This window comes from Cucumis melo, chromosome 7, assembly GCF_025177605.1.
Source record: "Cucumis melo cultivar AY chromosome 7, USDA_Cmelo_AY_1.0, whole genome shotgun sequence".
In the NCBI taxonomy this organism is placed as follows: Eukaryota; Viridiplantae; Streptophyta; class Magnoliopsida; order Cucurbitales; family Cucurbitaceae; genus Cucumis; species Cucumis melo.
Genome location: NC_066863.1, coordinates 16,345,491 through 16,357,650, shown reverse-complemented (window position 1 = coordinate 16,357,650; position 12,160 = coordinate 16,345,491). Strand labels below are relative to the sequence as shown.

Below are 12,160 nucleotides of genomic sequence, written 5' to 3'. Positions count from 1 at the left end.
TTGGGAAAACGTTGGTTTGTTACCTTCATCAATGATCATACCAGTCTCATTTAGGTTTTTCTCCTCTCTAATAAATCTGAGGTTTTATCGACCTTCCAACATTTTTACACCACCATCGAGCCCAGTTCAACATGAAAATTGTTGTTCTACATAGTGATCATGGTCGAGAATACTTAAATCATTCCCTTCATGAGTTTCTGCCCTCTAAAGGGATTGTCCACCAAAGTTCCTACGCTTATACCCAACAAAACAAGGTAGCTAAAAGGAAAAATTGTCATCTCCTTGAGGTTGCTCGGTCTTATGTTGTCCACCTCTCTACCGTTTTACTTATGGGTGGATCCTATTCTCACTGCGACTCATCTCATTAATCGAATGTCGTCTCGTGTTCTCCATCTCCAAACACCACTAGAGTGTCTCAAGAAGTTCTACCTTGCCACCTGACTTATAGCTTATAATCCTCGCCAGTTGTTTAGATGCACTGCTTTTGTCCACAATTACGATCCTAACCAAACCAAGTTTCCCTCTCAAGCTAACTCATGTGTCTTTGTGATGTATCCCCTTCACCGGAGAGGTTATAAGTGTTTCACCCATCTTTTCAAAAGTACTTTGTGTCCATGGATGTCATCTTTCTGGAAAACAAATCCTTCTTTCCCGTCAGTCATCTTCAGGGAGGGAATGTGAGTGGAGAGAATAACTCTTTCTCCTTCATTCCTTTAGATCCTTCTATGCCATCGAAACCTATTCCCCACAACACAGTTCTTCCTACCAACCAAGTCCCTAAGATAACATACTATAGAAAAAATCTTAGAAAGGAAGTGGTGTCTCCTACAGCTCCATCGCCTTCGGTCCGTGACTCTAAATTGACTTATGCTCAAGGTACTACTAATTCTAATAACTATAATTTGTGTGCCGAGGATAATATTGTTGATGCGGTTGACGATGTGGTTGAGGAAGACAGGGATAATGTAACAGTCCCAGAAGAAGGGAAAGCTGCCAAATGTAATGAAAATAGAGTCGAAACTCATTAGGCGAGACTAGTTTAGATGACTCAAATAAACTAGGAAGTTATGATCCTCTATTCACATGCCCATTGCCTTGAGAAAGGGCTCTAGGTCGTGCACGAAACACTCTATGCATAAATTACATATCTTACTTATTTATCACTGAAGTTCAAGGATTTCACTACAAGTCTTGATGCTGGAACAATACCAAAGAACATATATGAGGTTACGGAAAGTCCCAAGTGGAAGGCGGCTGTCACGGAAGAAATGGGAGCTCTTGAGAAAAACAAGACATGGGATCTACATAATCTTCCCAAAGGATACAAGACAGTGGGACACAAATGGGTATTCACTCTGATGTATAAATCCGATGGGACATTAAACCAATACAAAATTATGCTAGTTGCAAAATGATTCACTCAGACGTATGGAATAGACTACTCTGAGATGTTTTCACCGATGGCAAAGTCAAACCCAGTCAAGATTCTTCAATCCATTGCAGTTAATAATGAGTGGCCTCTTCATCAACTTGATGTAAAAAACATCTTCCTAAATGGTGATTTAGAAGAAGTGTACATGAGTTTTCCTCCAGGCTTTGAGGTCTAATTTAACCATCAAGTATGCAAACTTCGGAAATTTCTCTATCGTTTGAAACAATATCCCAGGGCTTGGTTCGAGTGATTCACCACATACTTTAAGCCACAGGTTACTATTGAAAGTAAAGAAAAAGAACACACAAATTTACGTGGAAACCCAAGTATCACGAAAAAAACCACGATATTTTTCTTCTTATTATTTTCTAATAAATTTTACAATAGGTACAATGAGAAGAATAAATAGAAAACACAAGGGAATAAAAAAAGGAAAAGATTTAGGAATTAGGGTAAATCTTTCCATAAATACCCTAAGGGCCAAGCCCACTAATTCCAACACTCCCCCTCAAGTTGGGACATAAATATCAATGAGCCCAACTTGCTAACACAAAAGTCAAAGTTTGGTCTGAGAAGCCTCTTGGTGAGAACATCAGCAATCTATTAGCTCGAAGGGATGTACGGAATGCATATGCTCCTACTGTTAAGTCTTATTTTGATGAAATGTCGATCAATCTCAACATGTTTAGTTCTATCATGTTGGACAGGGTTGTTAGCAATACTAACAACGGCTTAATTATCATAGAAAAGCTTTAATGGTGTCTTACATTCCTGTTGAAGATCATACAAAACTTTCTGGAGCCTACTTTCCTCACATATTCCCAAACTCATGGCTCGGTATTCGGCCTCAGCGTTGCTTATGGCCACAACACTTTGCTTCTTACTCCTCCAAATTACAAGATTGCCCCAAACAAAGGTACAGTAATCGGAGGTAGACTTTCTGTCAACAACTGATTCTGCCCAATCTGAGTCAGTGTATGCCTCAAGGGTCTTTCTGTCTATCTTTTTAAACATCAACCTTTTACCAGGTGTTGTTTTCAAGAAATTCTGTTGACAGCTTCCATGTGCTCCTCGTAGGGAGCCTGTATAAACTGGTTGACAACACTCACAACAAAGGAAATATCAGGACGAGTTTGGGATAAGTAAATTAATTTACCTATAAGGGGCTGATATTGTTCTTTATCAACTGGAACTTGATCATCAGAGTTTCCTAGTTTACAATTGAATTCAATAGGAGTGTCAGCAGCACGACATCCCAACATGCCCGATTAGCAAATTAAGGGTGTATTTTCTCTAAGACATGGAGATGCCTTCTTTAGATCTGGCCACCTCCATTCCAAAGAAATATTTCAGATTTCCCAAATCCTTGATTTCAAACTCAAATCCCATCTTTTTTTTCAGTTGAACAATCTCATCAGTATCATCCCTAGATAGCACAAGGTCATCGACATAGACAATCGATATTGCAATTTTCCCTGCCTTGGAGACTTTGGTGAACAAGAAGTGACCGAATAACCCTGATTGTACCCTTGAGACTTGATGAAAGTGGAAAATCTATCAAACCACGCTCTTGGTGATTGTTTCAACCCATATAAGGACTTCCGAAGCTTGCAAACCTGATTATTAAATTGAGCTTCAAATCCTGGAGGCAAACTCATATACACTTTCTCTTTAAGATCCTCATTCAAGAATGCATTCTTAACATCAAGTTGATATAGGGACCAATCTTTATTCACTGCAACAGATCGCAAAACTCTAATAGTGTTCAACTTTCCAATAGGAGAAAAAGTCTCAGAATAGTCGATTCCATAGGTCTAAGTGAACCCTTTTACAACTAGCCTGCCTTTATGTCTGTCAATTGTACCATCTGTTCTGTACTAGAGTGTAAACACCCATTTGCATCCAACAGTCTTGTGTCCCTTAGGGAGTGTGCAGATATCCCAGGTCTCGTTCTTTTCCATGGCTCTTATTTCTTCCATGACAGCAGCTTTCCACTTCGAACACTCTAAGGCAAGATGGATACTCTTGGGTATTGTGGTAGAGTCAAGACTGGCAATAAAAGCTCTGAACTTTGGTGAGAGATTCTCGTATGACACATAATTAGATATGGAGTGCTTTGTACAGGACCTAGTACAAAATGGTTTGACTTAGTTTCGTTTTCAGTATGTTCAGCAACAACCTCGTTCTCATCGATCCTGTCCTCTCCGTCTATAATAACCCCATCAATACTGTCCTGCTCACACATATGTTCTAGAATAGCTATCTCGAACCCATCATTCGCCTTACTGTCGGTATGTGAATCAATTGAATTCGTCTTAAACCAGTCATTCTCCCTCATTTTATTATTACTATGTGAGTTAATGGAATCAGTCATACCTTGATCTCTTATTTGTTCAGAATCCTAGACTTGAGCCATCTGAACAATAGGAGACTCAACTCCCTTTCTGAGATTCCTCCTATAGTAGGTTTTCCAAGGAACTTGATTTGTTGGTAGGACTATACTATGAGAGCTAGGGTCGGGTAAGGTAACCACAGTAGGGCAAGTAGACTCTATGAGAAGCATATAGTTAGACTCTTCACTCACATTCTCCCCTTGAAGTAGACTAACGGAAAAAAAAAGGACGATCTTCAATAAAGGTGACATCCATGGTAACAAAGTACCTACGTGAAGAAGGATGGAATCATTTATAGCTTCGTTGGTGCAAAGGATACCTAACAAACATGCAAGCATGAGCCCTAAGGGTAAATTTAGTTTGGTTAGGACCGTGGCTATGGACATAGGCAGTGCATCCGAACCCCGAAGGGGAACATCAGGTATCCGACGAGTGGAGGGATAAGATTCTTAAAGGCAATTGACTGTCTGGAAGTGAAGGACACGAGAAGGCATGCAGTTGATGAGAGGAGCGGCAGTGAGAATGGCATCACCCTAAAGATAGGAAGGAAGAGAAGTGGACAACATAAGGGAACAAGCAACTTCCAAAAGGTGACGATTTTTTCATTCAGCAACCCCATTTTGTTAGGAGGTTGTAAGCAGAGGAACTTTGGTGAACAATTCCTTTAGAGGATAAGAACTCGTTAAAAGGGTGATTTTGAAACTCCGACCATTATCACTCCGTAGGATTGCAATCTTTATATTGAATTGTGTTTCTATGGTGTGATAGAAATCCCAGAATGTGGAGGTAACTTCGGATTTTTCGGAGATCAGGAAAACCCAAGTAAGACGAGTATGGTCATCAATAAAGGTCACAAACCATCATTTCCCAGAGGAGGTAGTGACCTTGGATGGTCCCCAAACATCACTATGGACAAGAGTAAAAGGTCAGGTTGGCTTATAGGGTTGCGAAGGAAACGAGACTCAGTGTTATTTAGCTTGTATGCACACATCACAAGATAAGGAAGAAACATCAACTTTAGAAAAGAGATGAGGAAATATGTATTTCATATATTTAAAGTTGGAATGGCCTAAACGGAAATGCCACAACAGAAGGTCCTTTTCAGAAGTGGTAAAGTAGGAAGATAAAAGACTCGTCCTAGAAATACTACTTCAAGAGGCATCATCATTAAGCAAGTAAAGACCCCTATTGTGTCGGGCAGTGCCAATCATCCTCCCCAAGCTCAAATCCTGAAAAGAAACAAAATCAGGTAAGAATATTTGCAATTTAGTTCATGAGTAATCTTGCTAATCGACAGAAGATTATATGAAATTTGTGGCACATGTTGTGTAATGAGAACCCGCCAAAAGGAGAAATTTGCGCTTTCCCGGCAATGGGATCCAAGGAGCCATCACCAATTCTTATCTTCTCATTCCCAGCACAGGAATGTAGGACACAGAGGGTTCAGAGAAAGCGGTTAAATGATCTGGACATTAGAGTCCAAGATCCAAGGATTCTTACCATCAATACTTAATGAGACTAAAGGACTGAGGTATACCTGACTGGACAATAGCTCCAAATGTGGTTGGACTAGCATTCTGAATCACATAGGAAGAGGATAAAGTAGGAAACGAGGTTATTGGATTCTTATAATACATCGATACAAGAGTGTTGCATGTCGTCCCTAGGGTAGCTTCAATTGCTGCAGTCTGTTGTTGAAGCGCTTGTAGTTGTTGCTGAGTTATTCCCGAAGAGGAAGCTTGCACGTTAGTGTTGGAATGTGCCAAAAATTCACCAACTTCAAATATTGAGTGAGTTTGAGGATTCTTAACATCGGGATAATAACTAAGGCCAGTGGGTGGTAGCGCATACAAATTTAACTACAGAAGCGATGGTGGCCGACCAAAATTAGGTGGCAGAACATGAATTGGCACGTGGGAAACACTATAGGCCATGGATGAAGACAAGGGTGGCACAGTTAGGTTGGCTAGCGGCGTCTGAACAGATGGGCCAGCGCGTGTAGCTTCGTCGGCAGCGCGTGAAGGAGCGTGGGAGGTTTCTGGCGGCGGGAAGGACGAGAAAATCTACCAAATTATGTTTCTCGACATTTTCTGAAGGCGACGGAGCCATTCGTCTATGGCAACATTGATCCAAGCATCAACGACAGCACTAAAACTGGCAGCTATCTCCTCTGTTTTATTTTCATCCCTAGTTGTGTTCTAAGGTGTGTTGTAAGGTTTATTCAATGTCCCTCTCTGATACCATATTGAAAGTAGAGACAAAAAACACACAAATTTACGTGGAAACCAGAGTATCAAGAGAAAAATCACGATATTTTTCTTCTTATTATTTTCTGATAAATTTTACAATAGGTACAATTAGGAGAATAAATAGAAAACACAAAGAAATAAAAAAAGAAAAAGATTAAGGAATTAGGGTATATATTTTCATAATCTTTTCATAGATACCCTAAGGGCCAAGCTCACTAATTCCAACCGTTACACTTAGGGACACTCTAATCATATATTGTTTACGAAGAGATCTGGATCAGGGAAAACTATTGTGTTGATTGTTTACATCGATGATATTGACTTATCAAAGGATGATACTACTAAGATTATCAGGCTAAAAAGGAAGATGGGTGACGAGTTTGAGATTGAAGACCTAGGGAATCTAAAGTACACCTTGTGATGGAAGTCGCACAATCAAGGGAAGGAATCTCGGATTCACAAAAGAAATATACACTTAACCTGTTGTAGGAAACAAGTATGATTGGATGTCGTCCAACTAATACCTCTATGAAGTTCAATGTAAAACTAGGAAATTTTGTTGACAAAGTCCCTGTTGATAAAGAAAACTATCAACAATTAGTGGAAAAGTTGATTTACCTATCCCATACTAGACCAAATATCTCCTATGCAGTTGGTACAATGAGTCATTTTATGCAAGCTCGGTATGAAGAACACATGGAAGCTACGAACTATATCCTAAGATATTTGAAAACTAATCCAAAAAAAGGTTTCATTGTTCAGAAGACCAACAAAAAGTGCATTAAAGCCTATACCAACTTAGATTGGGGAGGATCAGTGGCTGACAGAAAGTTTACTTCCAGATACTATACCTTTGTGTGGAGCAACTTTGTAACTTGGAGAAGTAAGAAGCCAGGGCTTGTTGCTAGGAGTGATGGGGAAGCAGAATACCAAGCTATGGGTTTGGGAATTTATGAAGAGATTTGGTTACAGAAGGCCCTATCTGACATTCACTAGGACTGTGAGTTACCTATGAAGCTATTATGTGATAACAAAGCCGCTATAAACATAGCTAATAATCCTGTTCAACATGATAGAACCAAACATGTGGAGACTGATAGACACTTCCTTAAGGAGAAACTTGACAATGGCAATATTTGTATTCCGTACATTTCGTCAAATCAACAAATTGCTGATGTTCTTACTAAAGGGCTACTCAGGCAGAATTTCGACTCATTTATTAGCAAGAGGGTCCGATTGACATCTACACCCCAACTTGAGGGAGAGTGATAGAAAGAATTGTACTAAGGGTATTTGTGTAATCTTTTATACCCTTGTTTATTTCCTTTTTTTGTCGAGGCTTATTATGGCCTATAAATATTCCATACCTTGTATTCTTCTGTGAATAAGAGAAATACAAAACTCATATCATTGTTTTTTCTCCTTGAACTAAGGTTTTCCACGTACATCTAGTGTTATTTTTTCTTCTTCTTCTTTTATTAATTTTTATACCAAGGATAATTAAAACAAATAGAGGAATTAAATAAGTATGCAATACATTGGAAAAGTTTCAGACCATGGCATACCAGAAGATCTTGAGAATGAAATTCTTCTATACAGTACTTGAGTTCCTCCTCAGTTCCGTAAGATGAGTTCAGATTATATAGGTCAGATGGCATATAACCTGCAAAATATACAACACTGATTGTAAATTTTAACCAAATTGGATTTTAGAAAAAAGGTAAATATTCCCCACTGAGTTCAGGTACTTGAAATTATTCCACTTGAACCAAATTGGGGAAATAGAGTTCTAGAAGTGTTGAAGAATAGAAGAAGAGCTTATTGATATTATTTCCCCCTTTAAACTATATAAAATAAAAATGACAAGGAACAAACCTTGTGGAGCAACAGACTCCGTCGGTGGTGGGAGCCACACTGCTGTTATCCCAGACTGAGATAAATCAGATGCTTTAGCAGCTAACTCCAGGTACCAGCGTCTTCTCCAGCTTTCCCAGTTGAAACCTTGAAACTTCAATCGGTACCCATAAACTCATCAGTCAAGGTTGGTGCATATATTATATAACTGAAAAAGTAATAGGTTTTCAATGGGGGACGTCTAACAATAAAGCACTGAAAGAAAAAAAAATCCTACAAGATTCTGATATCACTTATATTTGACGTTGCATGAGGAAGATTAACAAACTCTTAGAAGGTTCTCTAATTGCTTAAGACATGATAATGGCATCTCTGTACAAGACACCATTCCCGTTGTTTTCATCCAGACATTAGTCGTTCCCAGTTGGAACCGCGTTCCTAGCACACTCCACTTCCTCACAGTTACCTCCCAAGAATGCTTATCATCTCCACTTACATGGTTTACCAACATGTCAAACTCCTTCACTAGAGCACTGTTTAGCCTCTTAGTCTAAGGCCAGCCCAAGACATGTTATACCCTCTAAACTTTAGTCGGTGTGATGTAATACCTATCCCTTACTAAAGAAGGAGAGATCAACTACAACAACATCAATCACCAAAGTCATTATATTAAACATTAGTAAATCTTGTGTGATGCAACCATGAAACATGACAAAAACCTGATAAAAGCTCAAGTTGAACAAATTCTGAAACAATAAACCTTATTATTTCCAAACCAATTTTTTGAGTTTGAACAACTAATAATTTAATTGTGTAAATCAGAGTAAAATACATCTGTTTGCTGATATCATTAGTGATAACTAACCACAATCTCGTGTCCAGTTCCAGTTCCTGGTTCTGCATCAGTCCACAAGAGTTAAATGTTAGATGAATACCGCTAAAAATTTTCTTGATTACATTAAGAGGAAGAATTATAAAGCCAGCTAACCTAATTTTGTTTGATCAGGAGTCCTCTGCCATTGTTTGGTCTTTCGTTGCAGTGCACGCTCAAGAGCCTTTCTTTTCTTTTCTATTGTTTCTTTCTCAATAACATGCTCAATTAGTGCATCCCCTACTTTTGGCTTTTCTTGAGCAATTGACCATACTTCTTCGAGTTTGGGCAAGTCCAACGATCTAAACTTTGATGCTGAAATTTCTGTTACATCAATCTTTCTAGGAGGAAACTTGGGACGAATTGTTCCGATTCTTCTAGCCATCCATTGAGGTATCTCTCTTCGAGGACCATCGGTCAAGAGTTTCCACTTTTGTGACTCATCATCTGTCAGGAGGTCTATCCGCCCACCATTGACAATATAAGCTGCATCTTCATTATCCTTACCCATGGTTCTTTCCTTCAATAAAAATGACTCAGCCATATCAGCTCGTTGTTGCCACATCTTTGTTGCAGCTTCTGATGCCCTCAATAATCTTTGCAGTGCTTCACATCTTCTCATATATGCGCTGTCCTTTGAATGTGCAGTTTCTTTGGCAGCTTGAATGGCAGACTTAATACCTTCAAGTTCAACCTTGAAAGCTTTGGAAGCAGCTTTCTTCTTGTCTGCTACATCTTTCTTGATTTTCTCCATCATCAATTTAATTTCTCCTTCCTGTTGATTGATCTTTTCCCTGCTCAACTCCTGAAATTCGACCAATACTTTCTCAGCATTTTTGGCTCGAATTTCTGAGGCAGTTGCTTGTGCTCGGGCGTTCTCCAGTTCCAATTTGAGGTTATCGACATCAGTTCTTGCAAGTGATAAGTGAGATTCCAATTCATTGACGACACCTTTCAACTTAATATTTTCTGATTGGATAGAGGCAATCCCATCTAAAGGATATACCTCATCAGTAAATGTAGCCATAGCCTTCTTTGCATGAACACTAGCTTTTTCAGCCACATCCAGAGCCTTCTCAATAGCTATTTTTGATTGTTCTAAAAATGACAGCATTGAACCTTCAGTAGCATCCCTGATCTGTTTTTCAATTTCATAAGACGTCTCAATAGCAGAAGTTTCTGCAACTGAGACTCTATATTTAGCATCTTCCAATATGTGCGAGGTGGCCTGCTGGAAGGCAATTGCGGCTAACTTTTCAACTTGCACTGCAAGATCAATAGCATCCTGCTTTGCAAGAACCAGCTTAGACTCCAAAGCAAACTTCTCACCTACTGATTCCTCGAGTTTTTTATTAAAGAGTGATCTGGCCGCCTCAAGTTCTGAAATTGCCAATTCCTTATCATGCAATATAGTAGCAACATATTCTTTTTGTTTAGCCTCATAGCGAGCCAACCTCTCAAGCAGTTGATCTCTCTCTTTCTCTACAGCTTTTTGTCTTGTTTGAGACTCCAAAAGCGCTTTTTTAACTGCTAGAATTTCATCCTCTCCAGTCTCCAAGACTTCACTTCTTCCAGTTGTAAAGCCATCGGCATCATTTACCAAATCTGTTAAATGATCATTTGAATTGTCCTGTCACAGAAGGCAAAACAAAGATCCATAAGTAAAGATGCCGTTGAATATATTAGTTAAATTCCAATCTTCATACCAGGAAATGTTCTAGCCTGGCATTTCCATGTTACTAGAGTAATTTAAAAAAAAAAAGAAGAATTAAATAAGAACCGATATGATCATTCATAAAACTTTGTTCAATCAGAGCAGCAAGCGTGCAGTTTTTAATAATGAAAACATAAAGAATGTGAGTTCAAAAGATATCCTACCCGACTAGAAAAGACAACAGTTTTTGGTTTAGACTGCAAGTTTTCAATGTATGAGACTTTCCTGCATTAACACAACCCATTTGATCGTAATCGAATAGAAAGGAAGATAGAAAAGCTGCGGAAAAAATAAAGGTAGAGTACCAAAATCTCAACCCCCATTTTTTTTTCCGGAGAAGAAGACATGCAGGCAGAGTAAAAGCACAAGTACCAGTTCCTCGTAGCTGAAACTGTAGTTACAAGGAGATGGCAATGTGATGACCGCCTACCATATGAAGATCTCGAAGTGATAATGGGGCAACGCGGGAAGATTTCAATTGCCGTATCAAGTAATGGGAATGGACCCATTACTTTCTGCAGAAAGGAAAACTGAATTATAGATTTGAAATGAATCAAAGTTAGCACGAGATACATAATTTATGCGTAACTGTTCACTGGCACTGGTACGAATGATATTACTGAAATCGCAAAAGACAACTGAAAGCGAATAATTGCATCCCTGATTATAATAAATTCAACAAAAGAAATAGAAACGAACTTGGGAGTGGAGAAGTGAGTAATCTGATGATAATGAAGGGTGATTGGAAGGTGTAGAAGTAAAAAAGGGAAGATAGAAAAAGTTTAAGAAGATTGAAGACCTGAATTGAATGGCGAAATCAGAGGGAGAGACGGAGTTGCATTCTTCAGATGTGGAAGTTGAAAATGCAATGAATAAAAAAGGAGAAGGAATGGCGGGGAGAGAACGACTTTTTTATATGCCCAAAAAGCTTAATCAAATTTGTTGGGAACTTCCTTTCTTGTGACTTAGAACAACCAAAGCTTTAGACACTTTAGGGCCCTTTTGGCCCGAGGGTTGGAGTGGGGTGGACCGGTCTATAATAACTCACTCCATGCTTGGTCCGCTGCTTAAGGAAAACTAAGGATTAGGATTATTATAATCCTTCTAGTGCCCCACCATTCCCTTGTTCATCATTTCCTTCTCAACCTTTCACTGTCCACCATTCCCCCTCTCTCCTTTCGTTTTCCCTTCTTCGAGTTGTAATTTCTTTTTTGTTCACGTCGAACGAAAACTTCAATTTCTCTTCTTTTTTTCGTCGTTGGTCCTAAAGAAATCAGAAGTTATTCCCACTATATGAATTACTGATGAACGAGAATCAAGGAAAAAGTCAAATAGATCGAAGGAAGGCAGACTCAAGAAGAGTTTTTGAGGTCTCTATTTCTTATCTAATAGAATTCACCACCCCAAGAGGGAGCTACGATTCGCATATGAGTAGCTTGATTTACTTTCGACTATAATTTTGTGTCATTTTCAATAATTCCTTAGCTTAATCTTCTCTTATTCTCCCACTCTTTTTTCTTCTGTTTCGTTTACCCATTATATGATCAAGCTTCAATTCCTCAAGGTTTAGGGGTTTCGATCTTCTTCGGGACAAGAATTTTTTTTTCTCCATTTCTAAACATTTTAAGTGCATATGCTTTCTCTTTG

General features: G+C 38.9%; 1 protein-coding gene across 5 annotated transcripts in view; it reads right to left on the bottom strand.

Moving 5' to 3' along the window:
• LOC103495777 (uncharacterized) overlaps positions 1–11,479 on the bottom strand; it is a 32,038-nt gene extending 20,559 nt beyond the window's left edge. Inside the window, exons 1-7 of one of the 5 annotated variants that reach the window (XM_008457441.3) lie at positions 11,313–11,479; positions 10,886–11,028; positions 10,678–10,738; positions 8,917–10,429; positions 8,794–8,825; positions 7,950–8,082; positions 7,640–7,737 (exon numbers count right to left, since the gene is read on the bottom strand). In XM_008457441.3, coding sequence (XP_008455663.2) covers positions 7,640–7,737; positions 7,950–8,082; positions 8,794–8,825; positions 8,917–10,429; positions 10,678–10,738; positions 10,886–11,022 — 1,974 coding nt within the window. In that variant the 5' untranslated portion in view covers positions 11,023–11,028; positions 11,313–11,479. Of the gene's footprint in view, positions 1–7,639; positions 7,738–7,949; positions 8,083–8,793; positions 8,826–8,916; positions 10,430–10,677; positions 10,739–10,885; positions 11,044–11,102 lie in introns of all 5 variants that reach the window. The other 4 variants (XM_051087744.1, XM_008457442.3, XM_008457443.2 and 1 more) reach the window with 4 other exon arrangements.
• Positions 11,480–12,160: the final 681 nt, after the last annotated feature.